This window comes from Bombus pascuorum, chromosome 5 (genome assembly GCF_905332965.1).
Source record: "Bombus pascuorum chromosome 5, iyBomPasc1.1, whole genome shotgun sequence".
NCBI lineage: Eukaryota > Metazoa > Arthropoda > Insecta > Hymenoptera > Apidae > Bombus > Bombus pascuorum.
This window is the reverse complement of record NC_083492.1, coordinates 7,760,981-7,786,864: the sequence shown is the minus strand read 5'-3', so window position 1 is coordinate 7,786,864 and position 25,884 is coordinate 7,760,981. Positions and strand designations below refer to the sequence as shown.

Here is a 25,884-nt window from a genome sequence, read left to right as displayed (position 1 = left end):
TCATAAAAACTTCTTCTTTTTTCTACTGAATGAACATCGAAATCAAAATCGGTCCAAGGAACTTTTTTTGAGAAAGAGGATGCATTCAGAGAATCAGAATTTCATGGAATTGTGCAATAGCATGTAATATTTTTCCCAACTATTAAGACACGCTTAAAAAATTATCTATTACGTAATAAATAAAGCAACAAACTATTTTAGATTTAATTTCTTTGATGGAATATTTTATTTGAATAATCAGCTTACATAATAAAAATTAAATATAAAAATAATATTAACAGTATTAGTATAATGTATGTTTTGAATTATATATTTCAATTTAATTTTCATAAAATACATATATTTATTGCAACTGGTATTTATATCTAAACATAAAATTTATATGATGTATGGAAAGATAAGTTCATTATTTTATTTACAGTCCAGTTGGCTCGATTAACTGATATTTGTTAGTATTACCCCCAAAATTTTTTAGTTCCTCGACTAAATCTTGTGGGTCTATTTTTCGAGAAACTATTAATGTTCGTTCATTTTTAGGACCATAACTATGCGACCTTAAACCGAGTTGTCTTGCAATTCTATAAAGAAATTGGAATGCATACTTAATATTTTCAATCCAACTGATTATTTCGAAAAATTGCATTGACGCACTTACTGATGGATTATTGCTCTTTCATCACTTGTAAAATCAACAGAAAATACTAAATCGTTTCTCATGTCACCTGAAAGGTACTTTCTCATGATCTCTTTACATTTATTTCTTAAATCTTTTACAGAGCAAGAATTTTGCTTCAATCCGAGACCTTTCCTACTCATTTGCTGTTGAATCCTGTAGATATAAAAGTAATATTCCTAAAATGTTTTACAAAACAAAATGAAGATTATACTTACGTAACAGGTTCTACTATTCCCTGTTGCGATTTACCAAGACCACCACCAGTCCAACCCATTAATTTCATTAATTTTTTTCCAATATTGTCATTAGAGATGGTGTCATCTTTTGATGTACCCTTAGTCATTGTCGTTGCAGTTACATTAGCATTCTTATTTATATTGTGTTTAATCTAAACATAAAAATAAAGCTTTGGTAGCAGTTCAATATATATGAAAATAAAAACGAATCTTTTTTTATAAACCTTAATCGTATAATAATGCTTCTGTAGTTCATGTAATCCAACAATGGATGCTTCTTTCTTCGCAGACTTTAGGTTAGAACTACTACCTTCCGCTAACAGTTTTGAATTTATAAAAATATTACATTTACTATAAAAGAAAAAGAAAGAAATAGGAAGATAATCCTGAGGAACAATGAAGAAGAAAAAAAAGGAAAGATATATATATATGTGTATACTGTATACATACTAAGAGTCCTTAATTTTATCAAATTTCCATTCTAAATTTCCACCTGACACACTGACTGCATTAGTAAGTATATTTTGTGGTATATCTCCAACCCTTTCTATTATAACAATATTGCCAAATGGAGGCTCTTCCAATCTCCTTCGTTTCACAGGTACTTTATTAGATGATAAATTATGTGACAACTTTGTGTTCTGTAATTGTGTTGATGTTTTGGTTGTATTGGAAGACGTTGTTGTTGAAGCAATTCTTCCTAAAAAACTATTCTTTAAGAGATGCACATAAATCACATAGATTTTCTTATACTTCTTTTATACTCAGCACATGGTAGAACTCACAGCTCTTAGATATACCTTTAACCTTTGAACTAGCAGCATCCGAAGCTTCCACAACTTTTCTTTGCACTTTAATTTTTCGTGCTTCTCTATATTCATCAACAATATCTTGACCTAATTCTGCAATTAATTCCATTGTCTTTAAAGGATACCTAAAAGTAAATGCTATTAGAATATATGTAAAACGACTCATAAAAATATTTGAGCTAACAAGTGACATTCAATTGGCAACTAATAAATGTACCCACAGCAATTAAGTTTTGTTTATGTCTATTGCTTTATCTCATTGAACAGGTTATACAATATATTTATTGTGAACATATATTGATAAAAAATTAGTATGCAGCACGAATAGCCATCTTAGATATATCTAAATAGATCCCATTAAATACTTTAACTTATTAATACAATAAATAATTGCCTGTTTAAATATTTGTACAATTTTTGCAAAATTCATACTTGTATCTTGTAGCATCTATGTATATTTCCAGATTTGTTTGAAATTTTATCAACATAATCATAATACTCAAGTCTCACACAATATTACAATGTTAATGAAGTTTGGAAATGTATCATATAACAGGCATAATACATTTATAAAAGACTTCTATGGGTTTGAATACTTTTGTGAGTTACAATATACAAACATATAATAAAACAAACTACAAATAAAACCTAGATATCACATTTTAGATTCAACACTACCTGCATCCAAGCAATTCCACGTTTACAAATACTTGAGCTAAACACACAAGTTCATCTTCTGGAAATTTATCCTTATGAGTTAAAAGAAATCTGCGTCTAAGTTCCCAATGTTCGTCGCATTCATGTTCTGTCTTATATCGTTCTACGTCCCAATCATCCTCGCCGCTCATTTTCATCACAATATCACACGTTTTATATGATAAATTACAGATTTATACATAAACACACTGGATGTGTACCATTTATTAAAAATTGTACAAAACTTTCCTGTAGATGTCTTATTAAAAGTACTTCAAACACTTTTGTCTGACTTATGTGAAATATGTTACAAGACAGAAATACATTTAAAAATTTCAATATTAAGAAACAATGTATTATCGCAAAATGGCCTACACAGCAATAACACCATGAACGAAATATAATATAGATTTGAGATCTTAGAAAAGCTTAGAACTTAAGAAATTGATTAAGATTGATTTCTTAATCATAAGCAAATTTAAAAGGTCGTCCGATTGGTGGACCATGAAGCACTATAACCACCTAGCGATGGAAACATGGAACTAATCTCTTTATGAGGAAAAAAAAATAAATTTTTCGGTCTGTAAAGCAAATTCTTGAACTATTCAGGAATTAAATTAACCATTTAACTCTCAAAAATGTTTCATGTATATTATTCCGATTTTCTACGTATAGGTATTAGTTTATTTTCTGCTTCATGACAATAATTTATAAATTTGCGGAAGGATGGCGTTATTCGGGAACTGTTTTATTTCATCACAGTATTTTCTTATTCTCAGATGATGCAGTCTCATTCTCATGCACTTCGTTAGTCTCCTTTTCAATTATTCTTATTTATACCGTCACATCTTCCAATCACAGCACAGTTTAGATGTCCTATGTAATTAATTAATAATATGCAATTAATGCAAAATGCTCTATTTTATGCACCGTGACGCCTACTACCAATGAGTCAATGGTTGTAACATGGAACAAAATTTTTAATTGATAGTATAATATATATAATTGATAGTCTTTGACAGAAGATATGGTATTTTACACCAATTCTATGTAATGAGTTAATTACGTAAGGAATCGGAATAATATTATACAGAGAATATTTCTGAGAGAAAGCATTAATTTAATTCCTGAATAGTTCAAGAATACGCCTTATAGACCGAGAAGTTTGATTTTTTAATTTTCTCATAAAAAGATTAGTTCTAGCTCTTTACAACTAGGTGATGATAGTATTTTCTAATTGGTTCGCAAATTATAAAAAGAACTATTTCCACCGTTGTATGTTGGCTTGGAATACTGTATCTTTGTGCTGAGAATATTGTTCGTGCAACAATAAATATGGCAGATATTTAGGAGAACCGTGTTTATTTAACTGGTTCACCCTGTACATACATATATTGTATCAATACATATATATCGTGAACTGGTGCGCGAAGTTGAAACTAGTTCTTTTTTGTGTACATAGGTATATGAAATTACATAGGAATATGTCTATAGGTATATATTAGATCAATGTGCCGAAATTAGTAATAAAAAATATAAGTAACATAATCTGAACATAATTAATGAAATATGTATTGCATTTATATCGACTTCCGATTTAAATATTAAAGAAAATAAATTTCATTTATTTGATTTTAACAGCAGTGAAGCTTCTTAACCTATTACATAGAAAAAGATTTAAATAAGTCTGTTTTAGCAATAAATGTACATGACATAATTATTTGTCGATAGTATAGAAAATTTAAAGTATACACGATGACTTCTATTGTCACACGAACAATTTCATCTAAATGTAAATATCTCTCTCTTCCTCTCATTCACTTTTTTATTGTTTAAATGTTTCTTCAAGTTATTGTAAACTTAATGCATATTGTTTATTACAGTATGGAGAGATTGGAATGTTTTGCGACCATTACCCTCATATTGCTCGAAGCATAAATTATCCACAAAACCTGAACCACAACAAGATATTAAAGATGGTAAAATTTTTATATCTTACATACTTGATTTTATTTTTTTCTAAATAAAATATAAATTTATAATATTCCAGTTTCAAACACAAAGAGTCTAGAAGATATAAATCCATTAAATCATCCAGATTTTTTTCATGTTTATGATATGTTTACTGTCAAAGACTTGTTTGATGCAAGAGTACATTTTGGTCACAAAGAAGGTTCTTTAAATGATTATATGAGACCTTTTATATTTGGATCTAGGCTAGGTCACTTAATAATCGATTTAGATCAAACTGCTGAACTTTTACGACAAGCATTAAATTTCACAGCCCACATAGCTTCCAGAGATGGAATAATTTTGTTCATAGCAAGAAATCCTCAAATTTCTTATCTTGTAGAAGAAACTGCAAAGCAATGTCAAGAGTATGCTCATACAAGGTTTTGGAAGCTTGGAACATTTACAAATGCCACATGTGAGTTTGGAGCTGTTACCAGATTGCCAGATTTGTGTATATTTTTGAATACCATGCAGTCTGTTGTTGAACAACACACAGCAGTGTCCCATGCAGCTAAAATGTGTATTCCAACAGTTGGTATTGTAGACACAAATTGCGATCCTAAACTTATAACATATCCAGTTCCTGGAAATGATGACACACCTTGCGCCATAGAGTTGTATTGCAAATTATTTAAGGAAGCAATAATGAGAGGCAAGAAATATAAGAATGAAATGCTTGCAAGGGATAAAATATAATATAATTTCTGATCGAGTACTATAAATGTGTAAAAATTTTATAAGTAAATTTTTTAATTATAAAAATATTGTTTTTATTGAATTCATATAGCAAATGTAACAATTATAAATTAGTGAATCAAAAACGGGTTGAATAAAAACAACATAATATATAATATATATTTAAGTGTAAGAAAAAATATATATTCATTGTGTTTCTTTTGTACTTGTTTTAATATCTGTTTTATCATCTCGCAAACGATGCATAAATTTTGATCCCAGATACTTCATTATCCTAAAACATAAAATAATTTTATAAAATATCTAAATGAAAATTTTGGTAAATCTAAAGTAACATACCATAATCCAATATTTGGGTAATAAACTCCAAGATACACCAGCTGTAGTATATGTGGTTTGCAAATCCACACTTCAGAAAGCTTGTTTGCTATTGCAATTCCCATCAGTGTAGCACAACGTTCTACACTCACTTTATTTGCCGAATTTTCTTTCACATTTTCTCCATATTTCTATAAAGTAGAGATATACGAAAAAGAACTATAAATAGTTAATAATGTCAATACATTATATATACATACTTCACCACTTTTATCAGTGAATGCTTCTATCAAAAAATTAGTATATACTGGCCCTGGACATACAATTGTAATTGGTATATTTTCATGAGTTTTTTCTAAAGCAAAAGTTTTACAATAACCCTGTGTATAATAAATATTTATTTATACATATACAGATAGATTAACGATTATACGATTATGATTAAAGTATTATACCCACATGTAATGCAAATTTATTTGCACAATATGTAGCAGAAAATGGTGATGCCGTAACACCAGCAATGCTCGAAGTGAATACAAAATGACCTGCACCTACTTTGAAAAAATATTTTGCTACTAATCTAGATAAAGCTATTGGTGAAAATACATTCAAGTCAAACATTTCTTTGTCAACGGATATTTCAATATTCTCCCATACTGCTCGTTGTGATCGTCCTGCATTATTTACAAGTACATCCAACTAAAATTGATTTAATGTATCATTAAAGTATAATGTATGTAAAGTATAATGTATAATATATGTATAATAGATGATCACAATAATAAAATATGTATTTACTTTGCCAAATTTAGCAATGATATTATTAAATGCTGACTCATGACCATTTACATCACAAATATTTAGAACTAGCACTTCAATGTCTGAACTTTTTAAATTTGTATTTTCTAAAAATAAATAAATTAGTATATTAAATTTGTGCAAAAGTATGAGGATAATTAATAGAAATAATAACTATTATTATCAAAAACTTATTTACTTTTCAAGCAATTAACTTTTACTTTTTCCAATTCAGCTTCCCTGCGTGCTGACAAAATTAATTTGCACCCAGCCTCTGCCAAAACATATGCAAGATGTTCTCCAATTCCACTTGATGCTCCTGTTATCCATACTACTTTATTTCTTAAAGTACCTAGCAAAAATGTTAAAAATATACTTAAAAAGAAATCTTAACAATGCATATCATAAATACTTTTTTGAAAAATATGCATAGTTATTACTTGTAGGTTTGCCAAATTTTTCATAGATAGCAAGATGTAAGTCACAATCAAGGAACCAAGGGCAAATAATGTAAACAAGACTATAAATTACAGTTATTAGGCCAATGACAGCTAAAAGATCCATATTACTAAATTATATAATTGAATCTGAAAAAAGTGAACATGAAAAGGTATTACGTTTTAATCACATATTTTTGTTTTAAGAGATTTAATATTTTTTTTAAATCAGTAATGGTTATATTAGGTAGTCTGAAAAGTTTTTTTCGTTTTATAAAGAAATAATAGACACACAATGTTTTTTTTTATGCACGAACGTAATAATAGAAATATAACGAAATGGATCATATCTAATTCAATAAAATAATATGAAATAGAAATTGTTGTTCATCTATTATCACCTTATGTAACGAAAGAAGCTTTTCGGATAACCTAATACTTTCAAATGATTTATATTTAATTATAAAATAAAGTTCATCGGTACTTACAATTAAATCGGTTATAGAGAAGAAATCTGATTAATATCAAATCAAATTTATTAGTACAAAAAGAAATTGATATTATTAATCAAAGTATGTATGTACTTATAATGTAGAGAAAAAATCATTTTACTTGTATAATCAATACTTTTATGATAATGCATACCTTTTTTAAATAGTTTATTAGTTTTACCAGAAATGAACAATTAGATTTCTATTTCATTATACAAATAATGATGTGATAATTATATAACAATCGAGTAGGAAATGATTCTATGTGAAAATATAAGTCGAAAATGTAGAATAACATATTTTCTTATGGCGTTTTGTTTTAGAAAAAATCGAGTTTAAAAATTTATTGAAAATTAATTTGATTAAATATCAACTAGGTAAGAGAAAACAATCAAAGAAAGTTATTATACACGTGAAAATAAGTAGAAAATATAAAATAAAATTTTCCCATTTAAGACCTTGTTTTCCAGAGAATGGAATTTAAAAGTTTTTAATTATGAACTGATCTTATATACGTATGATATATATTCAAATTTATTTTTCTCAAAAGCGAAGCCTCAAATGAAAAAATGTTATGTTTTCTTATTTTTTGATGGAGAATGGCCTTCTGGCTGATTGTACTACGATTATTGTTCTGCCCTGAAGGAAAGGTATATACATCTATGATGACATAAGCGAGAAACGTTAAAACCAGAATGTGGAATCATGTAGGGTAAAACTATAACACATTGTATTATATACAATATTTAATAATAATATTACACCTAACATTGTAAAATGCAATATCAATACTTTTAATCCAAATAACATACGAAAAAATATTTAATATATGTATGCATGGGAGAAATATTCAAGTAAAATAAAACGTTTTAGTTTGTCTTTCGATTTATTATTAGCAGTATTTATGATTACAACTATAGCATAGTATTGCTACAATTATAACAGCTTTTAGCTGTTTATATAAGACAAAATATGTAAGGGATATTTATATGATCGATTCTAGACATGAAAATGAGGAAAGTTCATACCAAAAAATGTTTTTTGAGGCTTATTTTCCAAATCATAATAGTATTTTATGCTAGATATATGAATCAACTGATGAACCTTCCTTTTTATCTCTCTCATACTTGATGTTTCTCATTCAGATCTCAACGAGATAAGACGAACTCAAAGAGATGACATAGGACATGGATAAGGATTTCGATTGTCGATTAGTATGTAACAGTTAATGATCATATCGATTATAAGTCTACCGTTATACTGGTATATAACCATGATAGCCTGGTATGTAACCATTTTTAATAATATTTTAAACGATTTATATATTTTTATATGACATTTTTTGTTTGGTTATGCTTATAGAATATATCTACGAAATACATCTATAAGGCACGTAAAGTGTGATAGCTGGATATTATCGAAAATATCAGTAACACAAAAACGTGTTGTTAAGACAACTTGAAATATTGTAGGGAGCACAATTTTTCGTATAATTAAGTTCAAAATTTCGTATAATCAAGGTCGTCACCTTTCTTTTATATAGAACTATATATATTTTGATATACGTCGGTGTAGTCCACATTAAAATCAATTCAACGATTATAATCATTCGAGGACAAAATTACTTTTATAGAAATGTTTGGAATTTTGAACTGTAATAATCATTCGTGAATTGGTGTTTTGCTTATAATCTTTTGTTAAAACTATATTTAATATAAGATATTAAATTTTATATGATCATTTTTTTGTATATGACTCGGTGATATCTACATAGTAGAGGATGTATAGCTCGCGATATTATAATGTATGAAAATCTCCCACTCTTAATTAAAGTCTATAAAATACACATGATAAGAAAACGAAGTTCGCAAACAGGATACAAAACAAAACGGTAAGAACTTTCTTAATTAGAACGATAATTATAACAACAGAAAGGAAATAAACCAATTTAAATTGAATTTTATTGTTAAACTTACTCTCAGTCACATTTGTTTAACTTGTGAGTGAACCTCTTCAACTAAATATGATTCACGTTAATATTGCGTTTTTATCGACAGAGGAAAAGGTTACCAGTAAAACTGACAAAAATAGGTAATTTACGTAAGATCGCGAGTTTGTTGCTACAAATTAATGATGATTAATTGATTACCACTTTCTCGTTCTCTCTTTCTCCTATTAATTAATAGGTTACCAAAATTAGTAAACAAGTTACACGATTCCAGAATACGCAACATGCTCAGGGCCGACCATTTCGTAATTACGAGTCAGACATATAGAAAACATTCGATAATTGCACAACTGCACAAGAAGATCCTCTGCATAATAGCACATTCATGTCATTCCTACTATAGGAACAGGTTACCCAATGCACCTCGAAAGTCGACGGCTTATCGCGATTAGGTAATGTAACATGGTTCAATGTTAAATATCGCTGAGACAATATATGCAAATACCAATTCAAAAGTACAACTTTTTTATTGTTGACTTTTTTAAAATTAAACTTTTACTAACATATCTGTATGATTTGTCTGATTAAAATGAGATCAAACACGATATAATTTAAATTATATGTACTTACTGATATTGTTACGCCACGAGGCTTAGTATAAATCGTATTTCTAACCGTCGCTCGCGGTCCTACAGCGTCGTCTAATCTGCTCGACGAAAAATATACAATGTATCGGCGACCTCATAGTTGTCACCAAGCAGCGAGTTCCAGAGTTCGATTTCTGTCTCTGTCTCTGTCTCTGTCTCTCCGAGAAGACAGAGAATTGATCTAAGGACAATCAGTCTCATTTGAATATTCAAACGACATACATCGACAGGTCTGACGATTGAAATCAAAATCGCTTAGTCTAACGAATTCATTGAGAGATATCGTAAAGTCGGGTCGAATTTCTGTAACGCATTAACTGCATTCATCGCTAAATAATTTGTGACGCTTTCATTATTATACAATTTATTGTTAAATATACAAACTATATCAACCTGTTAATACAGTGTTAAATTCATTGAACCACCTCTATTATCTTAACCGAACGACTAATTCGCGGCGTCGATTATACGAATCGTAGCGAGAATTTACGTCTCTCGCTGACACGTTTTCCTCGCGACTGCGTCTCTCCGCGAACGGTCGTAACAGATATGTATTTAATTATTATTTATTAAGTAGGCAAATATGCTCCAAATCATATTGTGTTTGGTGTCATTTTAATCAGAAAAATGTAAGAAACGTATTGGTTAAAGTTTCATCGATCACAAATCAAAAATAAGAAAGTTTAATTTTTCCTGAATGCTTTGACTCTCGGTCCCTCTTTCTCTTTGACTCGCGTAGTCCTTTTCTGTGTTCAACCCGTCTAAGATTTCAGTTTCGAGGAATAGGAGCATTTTTAACTTTTTGAATCCCGATTTTTGTGCAATTATTGAATGTTTTATAACTATTCAGCTTGACTTTGTTTTCGAACGTGACAAGAAAGAACACAAAGAATGAGAAGAATGAATACGAGAGGCTGGCTGTCGAGCAGCATGTAACACATCAGAATTTCTAATACCAGAGTGTGATAGCAACTATACATATTCTATTCGTCTTTTACTGAATGATGGCACTGTTTATTCGACCAGAAATATTTATGGTTAGCCGCTTTCACGGATCTCTTACTCGTTCTCAAATTTCTCATTCTGTAGGTAAGTTTAAATAAAGAAGAGGGAATATGTAGTAAGTTGCTTATTTCGAACCAGAAATCAGTTGCTTATTCATCGAAACTAACACTGTACTATGCGGTTGAATTTCATGTGTTTGCAATAAGACATCTCCAATATTCAAATTGTATTCGTTGGAAAAAAAGAAAGATATGGATTTCATATTCGAAGATACAACAGTTTTTACTACGAATATTAATTGACTATGAATTTATAATTATGTTTGAAAGAGGTGACTTAATTTTGATCGATTTAAAATTGATTTATTAATTATCGAAAAATGGAATTGCCTTCTTATTGCAACAATCTCTCCAATTTTTAAAACTTACATAGATTTGTCAATGATGACCGTTTTAATATACTACAGTTTTTATTGGTACAAAATAAAATGCTCGAATACGTTGATGTTGATGCGTATCTTATTTTTACGATTAAAGCTATCTTCTTAGTTGTCTGAAGTACAGATATTCCTAAAAAAGCAATTCCCGATGAAATTTTGCAAACATCCAAGAAAAGATACTTTAATTTCCTAAGTCACTAATTTGCAACAAAAGAATTTACCAGAAGAAATGCTGCGGCGAGGAGTAAGGTTTTGAGTTTTATGTCCAAATTTGAAGGAAATGTAATTAACATAATATAATCGTGAAGAATATTGTCCCACTGATGCATAAGGGATGCAATTTGATGAGTGCCATCGATCGAGATTACCTGAATGAAATTAATATACTATAATTAAATGATTTGTAAATAAAGTATAAGGTAGCTTAATAATATCAACCACTTTGAATATTTTTATTACTTCTGGAAATATGGAGAGACCTTATTTACCAAAGTCTATAACATATCACTGTATGTATAGTCATTTTGTTTTTTTATGAAAATTTTTAAATTATAAATAACGTCATAAATAAATCTTCAAATCAGGGCACATGGAGCGTCGTGAGATCGGCATCTTTGACGAGTCGGTGAACTATTCGAGAAGCGCGAGCAGTAACAGTGGGTAACAGTGACTATTATAATATAATTATATTAGTTTATATTAGTTGTAGTCACAGAAGTAACTTTAGTTGTAGTGCTAGGTGTATTTTGGAGCAATTTATATTAGTAAATAAGTGCTATTTAGTTTTAGTATAAAGATTAATGACTCTTACATATCTTCCTAGTAATACCACCTCATTAAAAATAGGGATATAGATATTCAAAGTGATCAAAGATATTAAAATGTAAGCTATTATTAACTTATTATTATATATATGTCAACATATATATATATAAATATGTATTAAATAAAATATACAGGCTGTCTCCAAAATCGTTATACAAACGGTCGTGTGTAATATATAATAAAATATGAAAAAGAATCGTATTTTTTCATCTAAAGTTTCATTTTCTAAAAAAGTGAGTTTGAAAATTCGTCAGGTTCCTGTGTATTAACTGTCAGTTTCGAGGTATGAAACTTCTGTTTTTGCTCGTATTTGTATTATTAAACATGATTTATGTCACGATTTGAAAATAATGTTTCTATCGTTTTTCGTTTTATTTCTGTACCCAGCTGGGTCGTACTCCAATTTTGGGCACATCCTGTATATCGTTTTTTTTTTCAGACAAAAATTACCTGGAACTGCGATTCTTGATACATGCAGCAATCACTAATATTTGGCCCGTATATATTACAAAGTCGCTTTCCTATTGCATCGTACGCCGTAAAACTGGAACCTATTATATGAGAATTTTGTCCTATTGTGCCAATTAAATTGGGGCTTAGCACCGACATAGTCTGTACAATGAAATTTTCATCTTTTTATTATATGGTAAATAATAAAAGTATAGTCAAGCTATTTTATAATCTTATATATCGTCTGGATTTTACTCACGTGCGATTTATTCAAAGCAAACGTCCACATGGAATTCATAACCATGGTGAAAGCGGTTTCGCCGCATTGATCCACAATATTTAACTGAAAATCGTCGCGAGTCAATCTGGAACAACTCCAACCGCTTGATTCATTCTTTGATTCTGTTTCCATTGCTAGGAATAACGTTTCAGCTTTTGGTACTTTTACTCTGTATTGGAATCTCTTTTTTAATCTACCGAGCACTATTAACACGAAAGAAAGAAACTTTTGTCATTTCTGAATTTTCTTCGATTTTAAAGATATGAACATTATGCAGTTTGTAAATGCAAGCAGTAACTCTTGATGGGTTAATTCTCTATATGTATAATTTAATTTGAGTGTAAAATAATGCTCGAAACGCTCCCGACCAAATTGATTTTTTACTTTATGTTTGAAAACGATGATGTCTAAGAAAGTTTTGATTAACATCAAGTATAAGAACATGACGAGTAAAAGAAAGCAGTACGACAAATGGATACTGTTATACAGTTATATAATATTAATTAAAATTTTTGAAAATGTTATTTTCAGAAAATAACGTACGAAATTCATTTGATTGGATATGTTTGTTCACCGCTGTGGATCTTAAGTAAACATTATTTTTCTCTTCATATTTACTCATTAACTCATTGGTATATTAATTTTTTCATACTAAACGTTCGTCTACATACTTTTTCTCGACCAAAATTATTATTTATTATTAACTAATATTATTTATTGATTTTATAATTTATTACGATTATTAATTAATTAATGGTTGCCGAAGAATCATCTTACTGCAACTAGAAATTAATTCATTAAAGAATCGATAGTCAATTATACGCAAGCCAAGCATAAATTAATAAATTATCTTTAGCGACATTGTTTTCATTTAAATTTAGATGAATTACAAACATGTACTGAGGTCAACAATCTGCTGAATTTCCAATTGTTCCACATTAGATAAGAAGTGAGTTCCGGAAAGCACGGTCAGCTGCGATCTTGGTGTCGATATCCAATTCAATGTATTCACAGGAATTGGTCTTCTTTCTTGTTTGGTTTCTCCTGATCGAATTTAATATATCATCATATTTCATATATAATAGAAGTTCATATGTAATAGAGATTTATTTTGCCCATTAAATATTATAACGAATACTAAATTTTGAATATTTTACATATTTTTTCGCATTATGTACTTTGTGTATTTTTACATTCTTAAGTTTCTCATAGATACATAAAATATTCACAGACTACTTATCATTATATTTTACATATTATATTGTATGTTATATGTTAACAATAATTTTATAAACGTATTTTACATATTTTTATTAGGAAGATGATTTACATACCTTGTGGTTGTGCCGTAATGACGGTTGGCCCCGAAAGAACAGGAACTGTATTGGATACCGAACTCTCTTGCATTTCTATATACTGGGTGGTTACCTGGTTTGGCTCTGCGTGATTATAAAAGTTCGTTTAAACGCACGCTTCTTCTTTATGCTTCCTATTATACAAATTAATCAAATAATTCTGTCATTAACGAGATGCATATTACTTTAAATATAGATTCAAACGTAATTCGTAATATTAACTACTAATTTTGCGATAATTATGTACTTTTTGTTCTACTAGGTTTGTATATTATATTCTATTAGGTTATATATGAAGACACACAGGGGAAGACATGATAAGTTACATATTCTGTCCTTTAGGATTTTTTTAATTCTATATGTTGCCGATCAATTTTATAATATTAAAACTGTCCTCATTATTTGACTGTCAGATTAAATATATGTGTTCTATTGCTCTGTTGAACATTACAAAAATGTTGATTATTCGTGAAACTTGTACACCTATTTTTCAAGACATATTTTTACAGCACAGGCTATTAATCACGTTATGCTAAATTAGTGACTTTTAGTCATCGAATTTAATCAATCAATTTTAGTTATCACATAAAAATCAGACTTATCACTTCTTTCTTTGCGGGCTTCGTATATTTTACGGCGCAATAAAGGCGGTAATAGTAATAACAATAGTAACGATGTTTAATAAGAATCACATTCAGGATAACCGAAGGGAATAAGAATCACCAGTTGATACTCCGAAGGTGACACGATTAAGGTCATTAGCTTCCATTTCTTCTCGCAAAAAATCGAGGATTCATTCGTGAACTGGTGCGTGAAAGCTTCTCAACGTAGCATTACGATTTACTATTTCAGCAAACGTGTCTTTTTTATCGCTACGAGTAGGACAACCTTGTCGATTAATTAATTTTAACGATCGTTAAACAGCACAGGGAATTGCACGGATCGATTAGCCAACAGTCATGAATGTTATCGCGTAGAAACAAGTCGTTTTATGTAGAAAAATATTCAAAAACTTGTTCTTTCCTCGGCTAATACTGTATCCTTAATGTTTTTCAGGCTTCAAAAAAATCTTCGTATTGGTGAAATCCTTTTTTTGGGAGATCTAGATCTGTACACAGGTATCCAGTTCCGTTGATGTCAATCCTGGAAATTCTTCCAGATACTGTTTGCTCGTGGTCGTTCGTCGAAAGTTCCGTAAGTCTCTTTTCGTTATCGTTGATAGCCAATCGCTTATCGTAAAACTGGATAAGCGATATCGTTTTTATTATTATCAAAGGCAATGATCGATGGTTCTTATTGTTCTTTCTCTGTATTATTAAAAATCGAATAATTTTAATGATTCGCAGCATAAACAATAGTATAGTAAAATATATTATTATCATCAGGGACTGATGTACACTGCACACGCCTGCTCAGAAATCATACAACACTTATTCTAGTACGCTCAACTCTCTTATAACACGGTACTCTGAAAACACGGTATAACACGGTGAAAAAATTGAGGCAACCCTTCTACAAAACGATATAGCACGGCTTAATAAATTTATGCAATCCTCGTATAGCATGAATATTTCCATCATATTATTTTGGTTTCGCTTTAATATGGTTTCGATACAACGCGGAACGAATTAATCGTATTGTACGAAGGAGATTCGATTGTATTTGTTTTAAAGCCAATGCAACTTAACTAATCGTAAGAAGAAAATTATAGTGATGCATAAGTCAAGATTTTGAGAATTTCAATTTAGTGAAACGCAATTCAACTTTTCAAAATATCGTCCCTTCGGTTTCATAATTATTTTGATACAATTATTTTGATACTGTTGCGGTACATTTTCATGACTTTCAAAAATAGAACTCCTTCATTCCAGGAATAATTAAAAACCTTAATACCAAAAATACCGATATTCAACTATTATAGGAATCTTAAAATTGAAAAATTCCCACTGATCCCTTAACTATCTGAGAATTCTCTTTTAGGTCACCCGCTGTTCTCGTACTCTGGAGGAGAGAGAATTTCTGAACAAAACGAAACGCATACAATCCCGAGAAAATTATTACTAAAAACTCCGTCAAATCGTCTCATCTTTTAACTATCCTTCGTAATGCTTCACGGAAACTATTGGAGATCATTACCGACCATTCATTCCATTAAAGACCAACGTTGTGTTAACGTAACATTTCATCTGCAACCTATTTTTCAGTTCAATTTACATTAGTAAATTCTGCTTTTTGATATTTTGATATTTGAACAAAATTTTTAAGAGTCTATTTAATATCTTTCCATAGTTATTCTCTCTTTCGTTCAAAATTGAAATCACATAAGTCAAAATTTGAAGACGTATTTCTGAAATATTTATAATGCTGTAATAAATGTCATAGAAATTCTTTGCGAGGCTTTGAGTTACGTAGTGGACTTCTGTAGAGTTACCTTGATCATGTTTTTTAATAACGTTATTTAAATATATTTAATAACGTTAACATAACTGAATTCTTATGAGAATGTTCCCACACCACCGAGGCAAATTCAATCATATCTTTGTTCAGTTTTCTACTGACGGTGCTGCATAAATTGAACAAGAAATTTAAGGATAAAGCAAAAATTGATCAAAAAACCAAGATCATGAAGAAGTAGGTTGAGAAATTTTCAGGATCTCGCTGGTAATTATTTTCAAAATAAGAATTGATATATATATTAACAAAATTAATCGAACAAAATTCTATTATATATTCTGTTTTATGTTAGATAGAACTGAAAAGAATTTGTAAAACTAGAACGTTATAACGTTAAATACAGTAATCGAAGAGAAGAATTCTGGGTTAACCAATATATCGATGAAGAACACGCAGAAATACTTCAATTGAAATATTCAACTCCACGTGCGTCATTTGCCAAACATCATTAGCATAGCATCGTTTACCTATTATTTATTCCATCCTTTAAAAAGTTGTTTTAATTCCAAAAAGACTGGAGACTCTAGAAACCTCCAGAAACTACGTCAAACGATTAAATCCTGGAAACTACTGAATAAAAAGGCTGGTAAAAGGTTAGAGAATGAAACGTTACACAGACAATCAACAGACAACCTAATAACATTCTAATACTACAAAAATGGATTATCGTCAGATTTTTCTCAAATTCTCCTATCAACTTTCCGAACAACACCATATATCAAATTATCCAGGAAGATTAACATATTTCGAATGGAAGATAAAACAAAAAAGAGGGAGATTCTTTTGGGATTCTAAGGGTTGTCGGTTCCTTTAATCACTCGAACTGGCTGGTTCATTGGATTGATGTAACGCGTGATTATAATTTTCCAGTTTGGCGTGTTTTCTCAGTGTTTTCTCAGGCACACCCCACACGCCTTTACTTGTTGCTGCTCCACGGTGATTCCATGCGCGGTTCTATCGATCCTGCTGTTCCCTATATAAGAGGCCGCGTCATCGGTAGTCGTGAAACAGCAGGTCGTCCAATATTCTATGTAATCCGTGGAGAATTGTCACGGTTGAAGCAGTGGTACGAGGGTGAACGCGCAAACCAAATAAAACACTGGCTTGTGCCACGCGAATGACTAACTAAAAATCAAGTAAGTTATCATATAAAACAGTGTCATTATATCATTTTTATAATTTTATTAAACCAATCTTTCTAACTTGCGAACTCATCCCTTGTTTTTAGAAGTAATCTAACATCGAAGAAATTCACGTCACTAAGTTTAAAAATTACATTCTTTTTACTTAAGGACGAAAGTATTTGCATTGCCGAAGGGTTTCGCTGTTTCCTTGTAGCGATTTCGTATCACTAGCTTGAGTTTAGCCTTACCATCTGTTAGATTCGTGACTTTACAAATCACCTCTGACCGTACGGTCAAGTTAACGATGGAATGGATATTTATTACTCGTAATGCAACAAGTAATGTTTATAACATTCTTTTTTCTGTATGTAGAACTTACCGTTCGCGTTTCATATAAGTCAGAGGGGCTCAGTGGAAAAGTGATATAAGTGTATATTTCTATAAAAACGAAATAAATGCAGAAAGTGACATATAACGTTCGTATTCGTTTGTGAGATCTTCTCATAAATTATCAAGTTTTTACAAATACGAATAGTGAATCTGTTCTAGATTTTTCTGTTGACGTAACTCCATTTAAAGTTTTCTCGAATTAAATATTTCATCAATTAGTACTATTTTCCTCTTGAACCGTTCGTTCGCTATGAATTCTTTCCTTTCTTCTGAATTTCGTGAATTTTAATTCTTATCACACGTTTAAATTAGCATCATGCACGCATGCTAAAAGCATATAGTTATTGAAAGAGATAAAGCGAATAAAATTCGCCACGGTGTCGAAGGATTAAAGACTACAGTTTATGCTATTGATCAATACTTAACTTTCTATATTTCGCACAGTCTACTTGAATTCGGCATATTGGAAATCAAATAATTTGTCGTTTGTACAAACGCGAATTTAAAGTCAAGTCACTCGAGTTCCGTTAACTTGATTAATTTAATCAAGGGTTAAAGATGAATGAAACACAATGTGTACAAAAACAGTTTATCGACAAAGCTTCCTCCAAATACTTTGAATGAATTTTAAGAGCACGGTGTCGGTGTTCTGATAGCCGGTTATCGATTCGCGACTGTACCGCGTATTTTCATGCTCCTTCGTACGATCGATGCGATTCTACATATTTCTTCGATAAAATGGTTATTGTATATACGTATATAAAAGTGTTATGAATACGCAGAAAGTTGTTGATAATAAGAGGAGGGTCAATGTTAATCGAATTTCACGATGATGCGGCAAAGCTGATTGTACGCGTGGAATGCATTACGTCTATCGATCTGAGAAGCGTCACGTCATTCAGGAACAACAAAGGGGAAAAAAGTTCTTATTTAATGTCGAGACTATATCATTTTTATCACTGGAAAAATTCATTGTCATTAGAAAATTCATCCTTGTTTCGTCGTTTTTAAATTCGTTATTTAACTCTTGGACGACGAAGTTCACGTCAATTGCAACTCGTTATTACGAGTCATTGTTAATTAATATTAACGTTATATAATTTATAATAATATAGTTAATAATAATTATATAAACGTTCATTGTTAATTAATATTATTCTATCGATATTTCGTAAGTATCAATCTATTGACTACAGTCTGCTGTATGAAGAATTTTATTTTTTATGTAAATTTAGTTATCAAGTAGTAAAAACTCTTTTCATTTGGATTTTCCCTTTATCGCTATAAAATAAAATATTCGGTGCTCATAACGATGATCTAGTCTCTGTTGGACTAAATTAGCAATGCGATAATACAGAAATAACGCAATAGTAAAAGAACCACTCGTAACAAAAACGGTTCTTATCAAATTTTTCGACCTTTTAATGTATAGTAACGATGCGTTCTAGTTGCCAGAAACTAGATTCACAACGTATTATATAGAATGATTTATGCCTTAATTTATGATCTATTATGGAATGAAAATGAATTGTTTCTATAAAAACTTTTGTCGTGAGAATCACAATTTTATGATTTAATTAGATACGATTATTCTGTAGTATAATTGTAGTAAATGGATATACTCCTACAAATCATATTATATATATTGAGCAGAAATCGAAGATTTTATAGAGTATTCTTTTGTTTTCTTGGAGATAGACAGTCATATTTTTGTTATAAACTCATCAACTATAACAATATATATCATTTATGATAATTGAAAAATATTTTATACAAACGATACAAACTTTCAAGTTAATTTTAATTTAATCCCATTGCGTCTCAATCGGTCTATAAATATTTTATAAATACAAACGACTACTTAAGCATCGAATCATCGATTGATGTAGAATTACATCAATGTTTGTAACAAAAAAGTCGATCGACCAGGACGTAGAGTGTGGAGCAATCTCTAGTTTGTACTAGTTGCATCACTAGTTTTCACTACTACGTCTTCTGTTAAGGAGGGACTTCGCTGGCCTTTTTGCGAAATCGATACCGACTGATAAAGCTGATTAAACAGAACTACTAACATACTTTCCATTCTCTTCTAACACTCGTCATCCTCCTCGATCTTCTTATCCATTTTCTAGAACCAAGCTGAACCTCCTAAATATTCACAGCGTAAGATCATAAAGTCAAAACTTCTATTTCCTATTATGGGTCGACTTTTTTCTGTACTATTACACTTGGGTGGACAACCTGTTGATAATATCATAAAGTAGACTTTCCTTTAATATTGGGATCGTCTGTTACATGATTGCTTTAAAAAAGCAAATATAATATTTATTAAATCTGAGGAAAATTTAGAAGATGAATTTTTAGGAAATACGTACATATGGGAAAAATATACAACTTTTAGTTTTATAACTGAAAAGCTTTCTGCAAAACAGTGTACGATTAAACATATGTTCCTTCAGGAGTTAAACTATAATTTTGATCTACGTTAAAAATGAAATTAATAGTAAAACTGTAATGTATATATAGTTTGTGAACTAAAATTCACTATCCAAATAAATAATACATAAAATATATATTATACATCTATATAATAATATATAGATATAAAAATAGTTGAATTATCATGAAATCTTTTCTCACTTTGTAACTATATATAGAATGAACTCGAAGAAATTATAATTAATATTTAAAAAATTAAATCTAAAACTTGTAACGCAATTATTTAATTGATTTTGTCTTATGGGCTGTTTCTTTTTCTGAAAGCTGCTCAATTAGTCTTATAGAACACATAATTTTATATGTAATTTCGTAATATTATATTTCATAGACACTCGTAGACAATTCTACAATTCTACAATTCTATAATTCTACAATTCTAAAATTATAACATTTATTTGCTTTTAAAGGTAAAATGTTGCCTCAAGAATGGCTATTAGTGTCTCTACTCATGGGGTCGGTGACAGCGCTGGCACCCATGCCCCATCATTCGATGGAGGAATCTTTGAGGAGTGCTTTGGATGCCATTACCAGAAAACAACGATCTCTGAATACGAATTCGCAAGACTACTACAATGATTTACGTTCGTTTAAATATCATGGTGGAGAGGGAGAAAGGAAGCTTGACAGAGAACGTCAGGGTGAAAGGGAAATAGAAGAGGAAGACGAAGAAATAGAATTTTTGCCTAATGGTACTTTCTCATATGATGGTTTAGCACGTTCATGCACAACCATCACGATGATTTAGCATATTTCATTATCCACTTTCATACAACACCTATTTTTATATTGGGTATTCCATTTTATAAAGATTATTTTAATTGGTCATGTCTGAAGAAAAAATTAAAATTATTTCTCTTAAAATTTTGTTTTCATAGAAAATTAGAGATTGAAGGTTTATCGTGCACGTGCACATTTCGGATCGAATAAAAATGCAAATGTACTCGTTCTCTGCGTTCGTGTTTTATTTATATGTATGTATAAACCGAGTACATATTATGTACTTTTATTCACGTTGGAGTTAGCTAAGTGCATGTATAATATTTTTTACGAAAAGAAGATCTCAAAGAAAAGAGCTTTATCATGTTTATTCTACTTATATTTTTATCTTCAATTTCCTGCCCAGGCATACTCATTCTGCAACACTCTGTATACTGTAGCTCATAAAATTTACTTAAAAAAATGAATCAAATCTTAAATCATAAATATTTTCTATGTAATGGAAATTTGTTTTAGAAACTGGACAACTAGAAACCGTAGGAAATGGTTTCCAAGATTTGAATAATAAATTACTCGAAAGGGCATTGATCGATTACTTAGAGAATGTCCCCCAACAGCAGGTAGCGTTTCTTCCTTTCCTTAATTGATGTTACATTGTATTTCTATGAAAAGGAAGAGCTACATTGTTTCGTAATACGCAGGAACAACCGGTCACATCGTTATTCCGAGAACGTGAAAGAGGTTCCAATCGTAAAAGGGGCTACGGTTCTGAACGAACGAATATTGATAATAAGGAGTTGGCTAAATTGTTTCTAGAAGAACTTCAGGATGGCTCTCCGTATAATCTTGGAGATACGGATGACGAAGGGTATATGGACGCTCGTCAGATGCTCTATGATCGATACAGAGGCGATCGAGGCAACAAAATATATGAGTTAGCGATTAATATGAATCTTAATACTTAACTTTATTGGACTAACAATAATCTACATAATTTTAAAATATAATAACTTGGACTAAGTTATTTAATTTTAAAATAGATGTATTTCGTTTTAATCTACATTTTATACGATAAACGTTGTTATTTCTTAATACAAAATAATCCTTATATAATTCGTTTAGAGCTTTAAAAGATATTATAAATATATTTATAAAAGATATTTCGTATATTTATGAATGTTAAAGTTTCAAAATGTGGTGAAATTTAAAATACTGATGAAACTATCGATAATAGGAATTCAGGTCCAATGTCCTGGGGTGCATTGTTGAATAAAGAGTCTATGACCCGAGGTCAGAGTCGAGAATCCGAGGAAAACGATTTCGGCGATCGGGAACAAGACCCAAATTTATTGTATCTCTCGATGGGCGAACGAAGAAACATGAATGGTGGGTATCCCATGGGACGATCTCTTAGGACCTACAGAAATATGGCTAAACGGTATCTAATTGCCAAGAGGAGCCCAAAACCTTTATCTACGTCTACCAAAAAGCAGATTACAGATCCCAAGGTAAATCAGCTGAAAAGTTTTCTAGAAATTCTTTATCAATTTGTAATCAAATATTACGTGCGTAATTAAATATTTATTCAACCTTAATCTTTATTTTAGATCTAGATTGATTTAGATTTAAATTTAAATCATTTGAATGTATGATAAAAAAAAAAGTAAAAATTAAGTATATTTTAAAATGAAAGTATCTATTTATTTACATTTCAAGGTCGCTCAAGATCTGGGAGCACTGTTTGGCACTCAATCCGTGGATAATCAAAATCATACTCACAACTTCAAGCATGATCACAGCCACGATCACGACCATGATCATGACCATGATCATGACCATAATCACAATCACGATCATGAACATGGGGATCAGCATAAACATGAGAGTTCTTCGGAAGCGCCAAAGGTGACTCCTTCGCCAAAAGGGCAAAAAGAGAATGTGACAAAGTTAGGCAAGTCAAAGTCTATCGAGGTGAGAAAGAAGAGCGTCGATTGGTCTCAATATTTTGGTATTGATAGAAGAAAGAAGAAAGCTACGTTCATGGCTGGCCAAGGGACTCCGAATCAAGATGATGAATGGATGCTACAGCGATACTATGAAGTAATTAAGAGAAGTAGAAAGTGTTCTCCTGTTTCTTATTCTTCTTCTAATCGTAAACTCAATATATAATGGTTGAATTAATATATCGGTTTATTAGAATATGGTAGAAAATCTGAAGGCAAACGACCGAGAATACGAAAAGGAAGCTGACGAAAGAAGAGACAGGTTGGATCAACTAGATCCCAGACAAAAAACCATTAAGGACTTGATCATTGAGGAAGCTTTGAAATACAGAGATTCTGAAAATGGTATAGATATGCAAAAGGTATGATTCATTTAAGGAAACCAATCAGTATACATGACATCACAGTTAGCGTTATGTATATATCAATATTTTATAATGTTTAAATAAAATGATAGGTAAAGGATAAGATAATGGCACGAATTGCATCTGCCTATTCCTTCGAAAAAATGAGAAAAGCTCTAAACGAACTCAGGAACAATGTGGCGACTAGGATAGAGGCTCAAAAGGCAACTCATGTACAGGGTAATCAAACCTCGAACTTCCGAGAGAATAGTAACAACTCTAAATCCAAGGATAAACGCATCAACAATTTAATAGAAACTGAAGGTGCAATTTGATTAATCATTATACTGTATTATACTCTTTAGTACCAATACATTATATTAACTATTATATTTTGTGAAAAGCCGTGGAAGAAAATAGAGCCTGTCCAGAGCTAGAACTGATCGAGAGACGATGCAGAACAGTAGACACTTTAGGTGGAGACGAATCACAGATGCTCTATCTTCCTTGCGTCATGCTTCAAATCTGCAAGGCCTGCGTAAATATCTTGATCATTCAAAAGTCTCTATTTAAAACTCAAATTACTCAATTTGTCGAACGCAATTCCATCCTATTTCATTTTATTTATTTGTTTATTATTTACCCGTTAAAATATATAAAGCCGAACAAAATAAATTTTCTATTAATTTCAGGTACAGAACGACCTGGAAGAAGAATGTTTAGGTAACTATGCAGTGGAAGCGGGAAAAATCTGCGACGCCCAAGAAATAAGAGAAGGACCAAAGAGCAGAGAAGCGTGCGCCAGCACAGCTTTAATATTGTCGCAATTACAGACTCCGACAGCAATCTCCGATCAATGTCGCCTCGATGGAAACGACTCTTGTTTACGACGTTATCATTACCAATACTGGCATCGTTACCTTACTTATCCCTACAACGGGCGACGATTGAACAGCGTCTACGATATGACCGGCTCTCAACAGTCAGACCGATAAAAAAACAAAGGATTAAAATTAAGTGAGATGTGGCTTTTCAACAAATCAGTGACCTCGAACCGAGCTTCATTTCTATAGTCAACTTTCAGCATTTCGTTTATTTGGTTTGCAACCGAGAGAAAGAGAAAGACGTTCAGGTCAAGGAATAGAGATTAAGTTGTTCGAAACAATATATCATCCAAGAATGCGATAAGAGTCATGTTACTTTTATCAAGCGGGTGTGTTCATTTAAGACGAAAGAGACAAAGAATCAAAGGATCGAATAACTTTTAAAGTCGATTCGAGAACATGTCGATGAACATGGTTGAAATGGCTTCGAGTTTTGCGTACATGATTGTGTACAATAGATTAATTCCATTACATGCGTATATCGTTTAATATAATAAAATGGAAAAAGAACGACTGAATTTTGAACTATTTGCGAGGTTTTATTTTTCTTTCTTTCTTTTTTTTTTCTAATAATAAACGTAACGACAAGCTATGAGGGACAATAATTATCAAACGAAATTTTTGTCATTATTTTCCAAGAATCGACGAATTTCAAAATTTCTTATCTCGTTAATAATATAAAGCCATTTTAACTTTAAAAAAAAGTAAAAAGTTCGGACGAACGCCTCGCAGAAGAAATTATCAGTTGTATAATAAAATACATTAAAACAGTCGTTGAACATCAGAGAGCATAACATACGATGACGTTTAATTTTTTTATACTAGATGATTTTCAGCAATTTCCTCGCAATCACGTAATAAAAAGTTCATTTTTCTTATTTTGTTCAGATTAAATTTACCTGAATACTTCCAAATGATGGTGCATAATAACATAGTAAAGTATCTTATTTATCTATTTTCTTCTATTGTGGAATATCAACATGCAACATAAATCTACCGAAATATATCGATATTAAAAAATATTTAACGAAGTTTAAAAATGTACACCATGATTCTATTCTAGTATAAATTTATATTTCGTCGGATAAAAGATCAACGTATGTATATCTATGTCTGTCTTTATGTTATCAAAACCAGGAATACATTCTATGTGTCAGTCCTATATTCAAATGTAATAAATATATTTCAAAATAATTGTCTCATATCGTTTATTGAAAATCGTAATAATAAGAAGGTATTTTTTAATAACTAAGGGTTGTTAAACTTAGTATTCGAATCGATACTCATGTCAATCATTTGTTTAAGCGATTCGAAAATTTCAAGACATTCTGGAGTGTACAACTTTAGAAA

The 25,884-nt window shown here is 30.6% G+C and overlaps 5 protein-coding genes and 1 long non-coding RNA gene across 14 annotated transcripts in view; 3 read left to right on the top strand and 3 right to left on the bottom strand.

The window, feature by feature from the left end:
• Nucleotides 1-195: 195 nt before the first annotated feature.
• LOC132907200 (NF-kappa-B-repressing factor) lies at nt 196-2,875 on the bottom strand. Its single transcript, XM_060960056.1, has 7 exons — nt 2,400-2,875; nt 1,713-1,846; nt 1,363-1,612; nt 1,137-1,263; nt 892-1,064; nt 656-829; nt 196-578 (listed from the first exon to the last, which is right to left on the bottom strand). Exons 1-7 carry the CDS (start codon nt 2,573-2,575, stop codon nt 416-418), a joined length of 1,197 nt encoding a protein of 398 aa, XP_060816039.1. The 5' UTR covers nt 2,576-2,875; the 3' UTR covers nt 196-415.
• A 538-nt stretch (nt 2,876-3,413) lies between these two features.
• On the top strand, nt 3,414-5,192 carry LOC132907173 (small ribosomal subunit protein uS2m). Its single transcript, XM_060959998.1, has 3 exons — nt 3,414-4,209; nt 4,301-4,396; nt 4,468-5,192. Exons 1-3 carry the CDS (start codon nt 4,173-4,175, stop codon nt 5,124-5,126), a joined length of 792 nt encoding a protein of 263 aa, XP_060815981.1. The 5' UTR covers nt 3,414-4,172; the 3' UTR covers nt 5,127-5,192.
• Nucleotides 5,193-5,278: 86 nt separating this feature from the next.
• LOC132907168 (dehydrogenase/reductase SDR family member 7) overlaps nt 5,279-25,884 on the bottom strand; it is an 84,926-nt gene continuing 64,320 nt past the window's right edge. The window contains exons 1-8 of one of the 5 annotated variants that reach the window (XM_060959984.1): nt 9,749-9,766; nt 6,683-6,829; nt 6,442-6,594; nt 6,243-6,349; nt 5,904-6,143; nt 5,705-5,824; nt 5,466-5,635; nt 5,279-5,400 (exon numbers count right to left, since the gene is read on the bottom strand). In XM_060959984.1, the coding sequence (XP_060815967.1) occupies nt 5,313-5,400; nt 5,466-5,635; nt 5,705-5,824; nt 5,904-6,143; nt 6,243-6,349; nt 6,442-6,594; nt 6,683-6,806 (1,002 nt within the window). In that variant the 5' untranslated portion in view covers nt 6,807-6,829; nt 9,749-9,766 and the 3' untranslated portion in view covers nt 5,279-5,312. Of the gene's footprint in view, nt 5,401-5,465; nt 5,636-5,704; nt 5,825-5,903; nt 6,144-6,242; nt 6,350-6,441; nt 6,595-6,682; nt 6,830-7,167; nt 7,307-9,146; nt 9,166-9,402; nt 9,513-9,748; nt 9,767-25,884 lie in introns of those variants that run through there. The other 4 variants (XM_060959986.1, XM_060959985.1, XM_060959983.1 and 1 more) reach the window with 4 other exon arrangements.
• Nucleotides 8,499-11,860, top strand: LOC132907174 (uncharacterized). The gene is made up of 3 exons (XR_009658123.1): nt 8,499-9,061; nt 9,228-11,101; nt 11,424-11,860. It is a non-coding gene; the product is annotated as an uncharacterized LOC132907174 (long non-coding RNA).
• LOC132907171 (phospholipid scramblase 4-like) lies at nt 11,092-20,286 on the bottom strand. 5 transcript variants are annotated; one of them, XM_060959994.1, is made up of 7 exons: nt 19,949-20,286; nt 14,099-14,203; nt 13,659-13,808; nt 12,744-12,967; nt 12,485-12,646; nt 11,431-11,577; nt 11,092-11,339 (listed from the first exon to the last, which is right to left on the bottom strand). In XM_060959994.1, the coding sequence occupies exons 1-7, from the start codon at nt 19,962-19,964 to the stop codon at nt 11,307-11,309; spliced, it is 837 nt and encodes a 278-aa protein (XP_060815977.1). In that variant the 5' UTR covers nt 19,965-20,286; the 3' UTR covers nt 11,092-11,306. The 5 variants fall into 5 exon arrangements, with proteins under 5 accessions (XP_060815977.1, XP_060815979.1, XP_060815980.1 ...); XM_060959996.1 differs by having other exon boundaries at nt 14,099-14,253; nt 19,949-20,285; XM_060959997.1 differs by lacking the exon at nt 19,949-20,286 and adding an exon at nt 14,812-15,109.
• LOC132907161 (uncharacterized) lies at nt 15,182-25,728 on the top strand. Its single transcript, XM_060959963.1, has 11 exons — nt 15,182-15,313; nt 17,473-17,709; nt 20,994-21,275; nt 21,820-21,923; nt 22,005-22,237; nt 22,538-22,811; nt 23,020-23,403; nt 23,501-23,668; nt 23,764-23,974; nt 24,055-24,188; nt 24,343-25,728. Exons 3-11 carry the CDS (start codon nt 20,999-21,001, stop codon nt 24,643-24,645), a joined length of 2,088 nt encoding a protein of 695 aa, XP_060815946.1. The 5' UTR covers nt 15,182-15,313; nt 17,473-17,709; nt 20,994-20,998; the 3' UTR covers nt 24,646-25,728.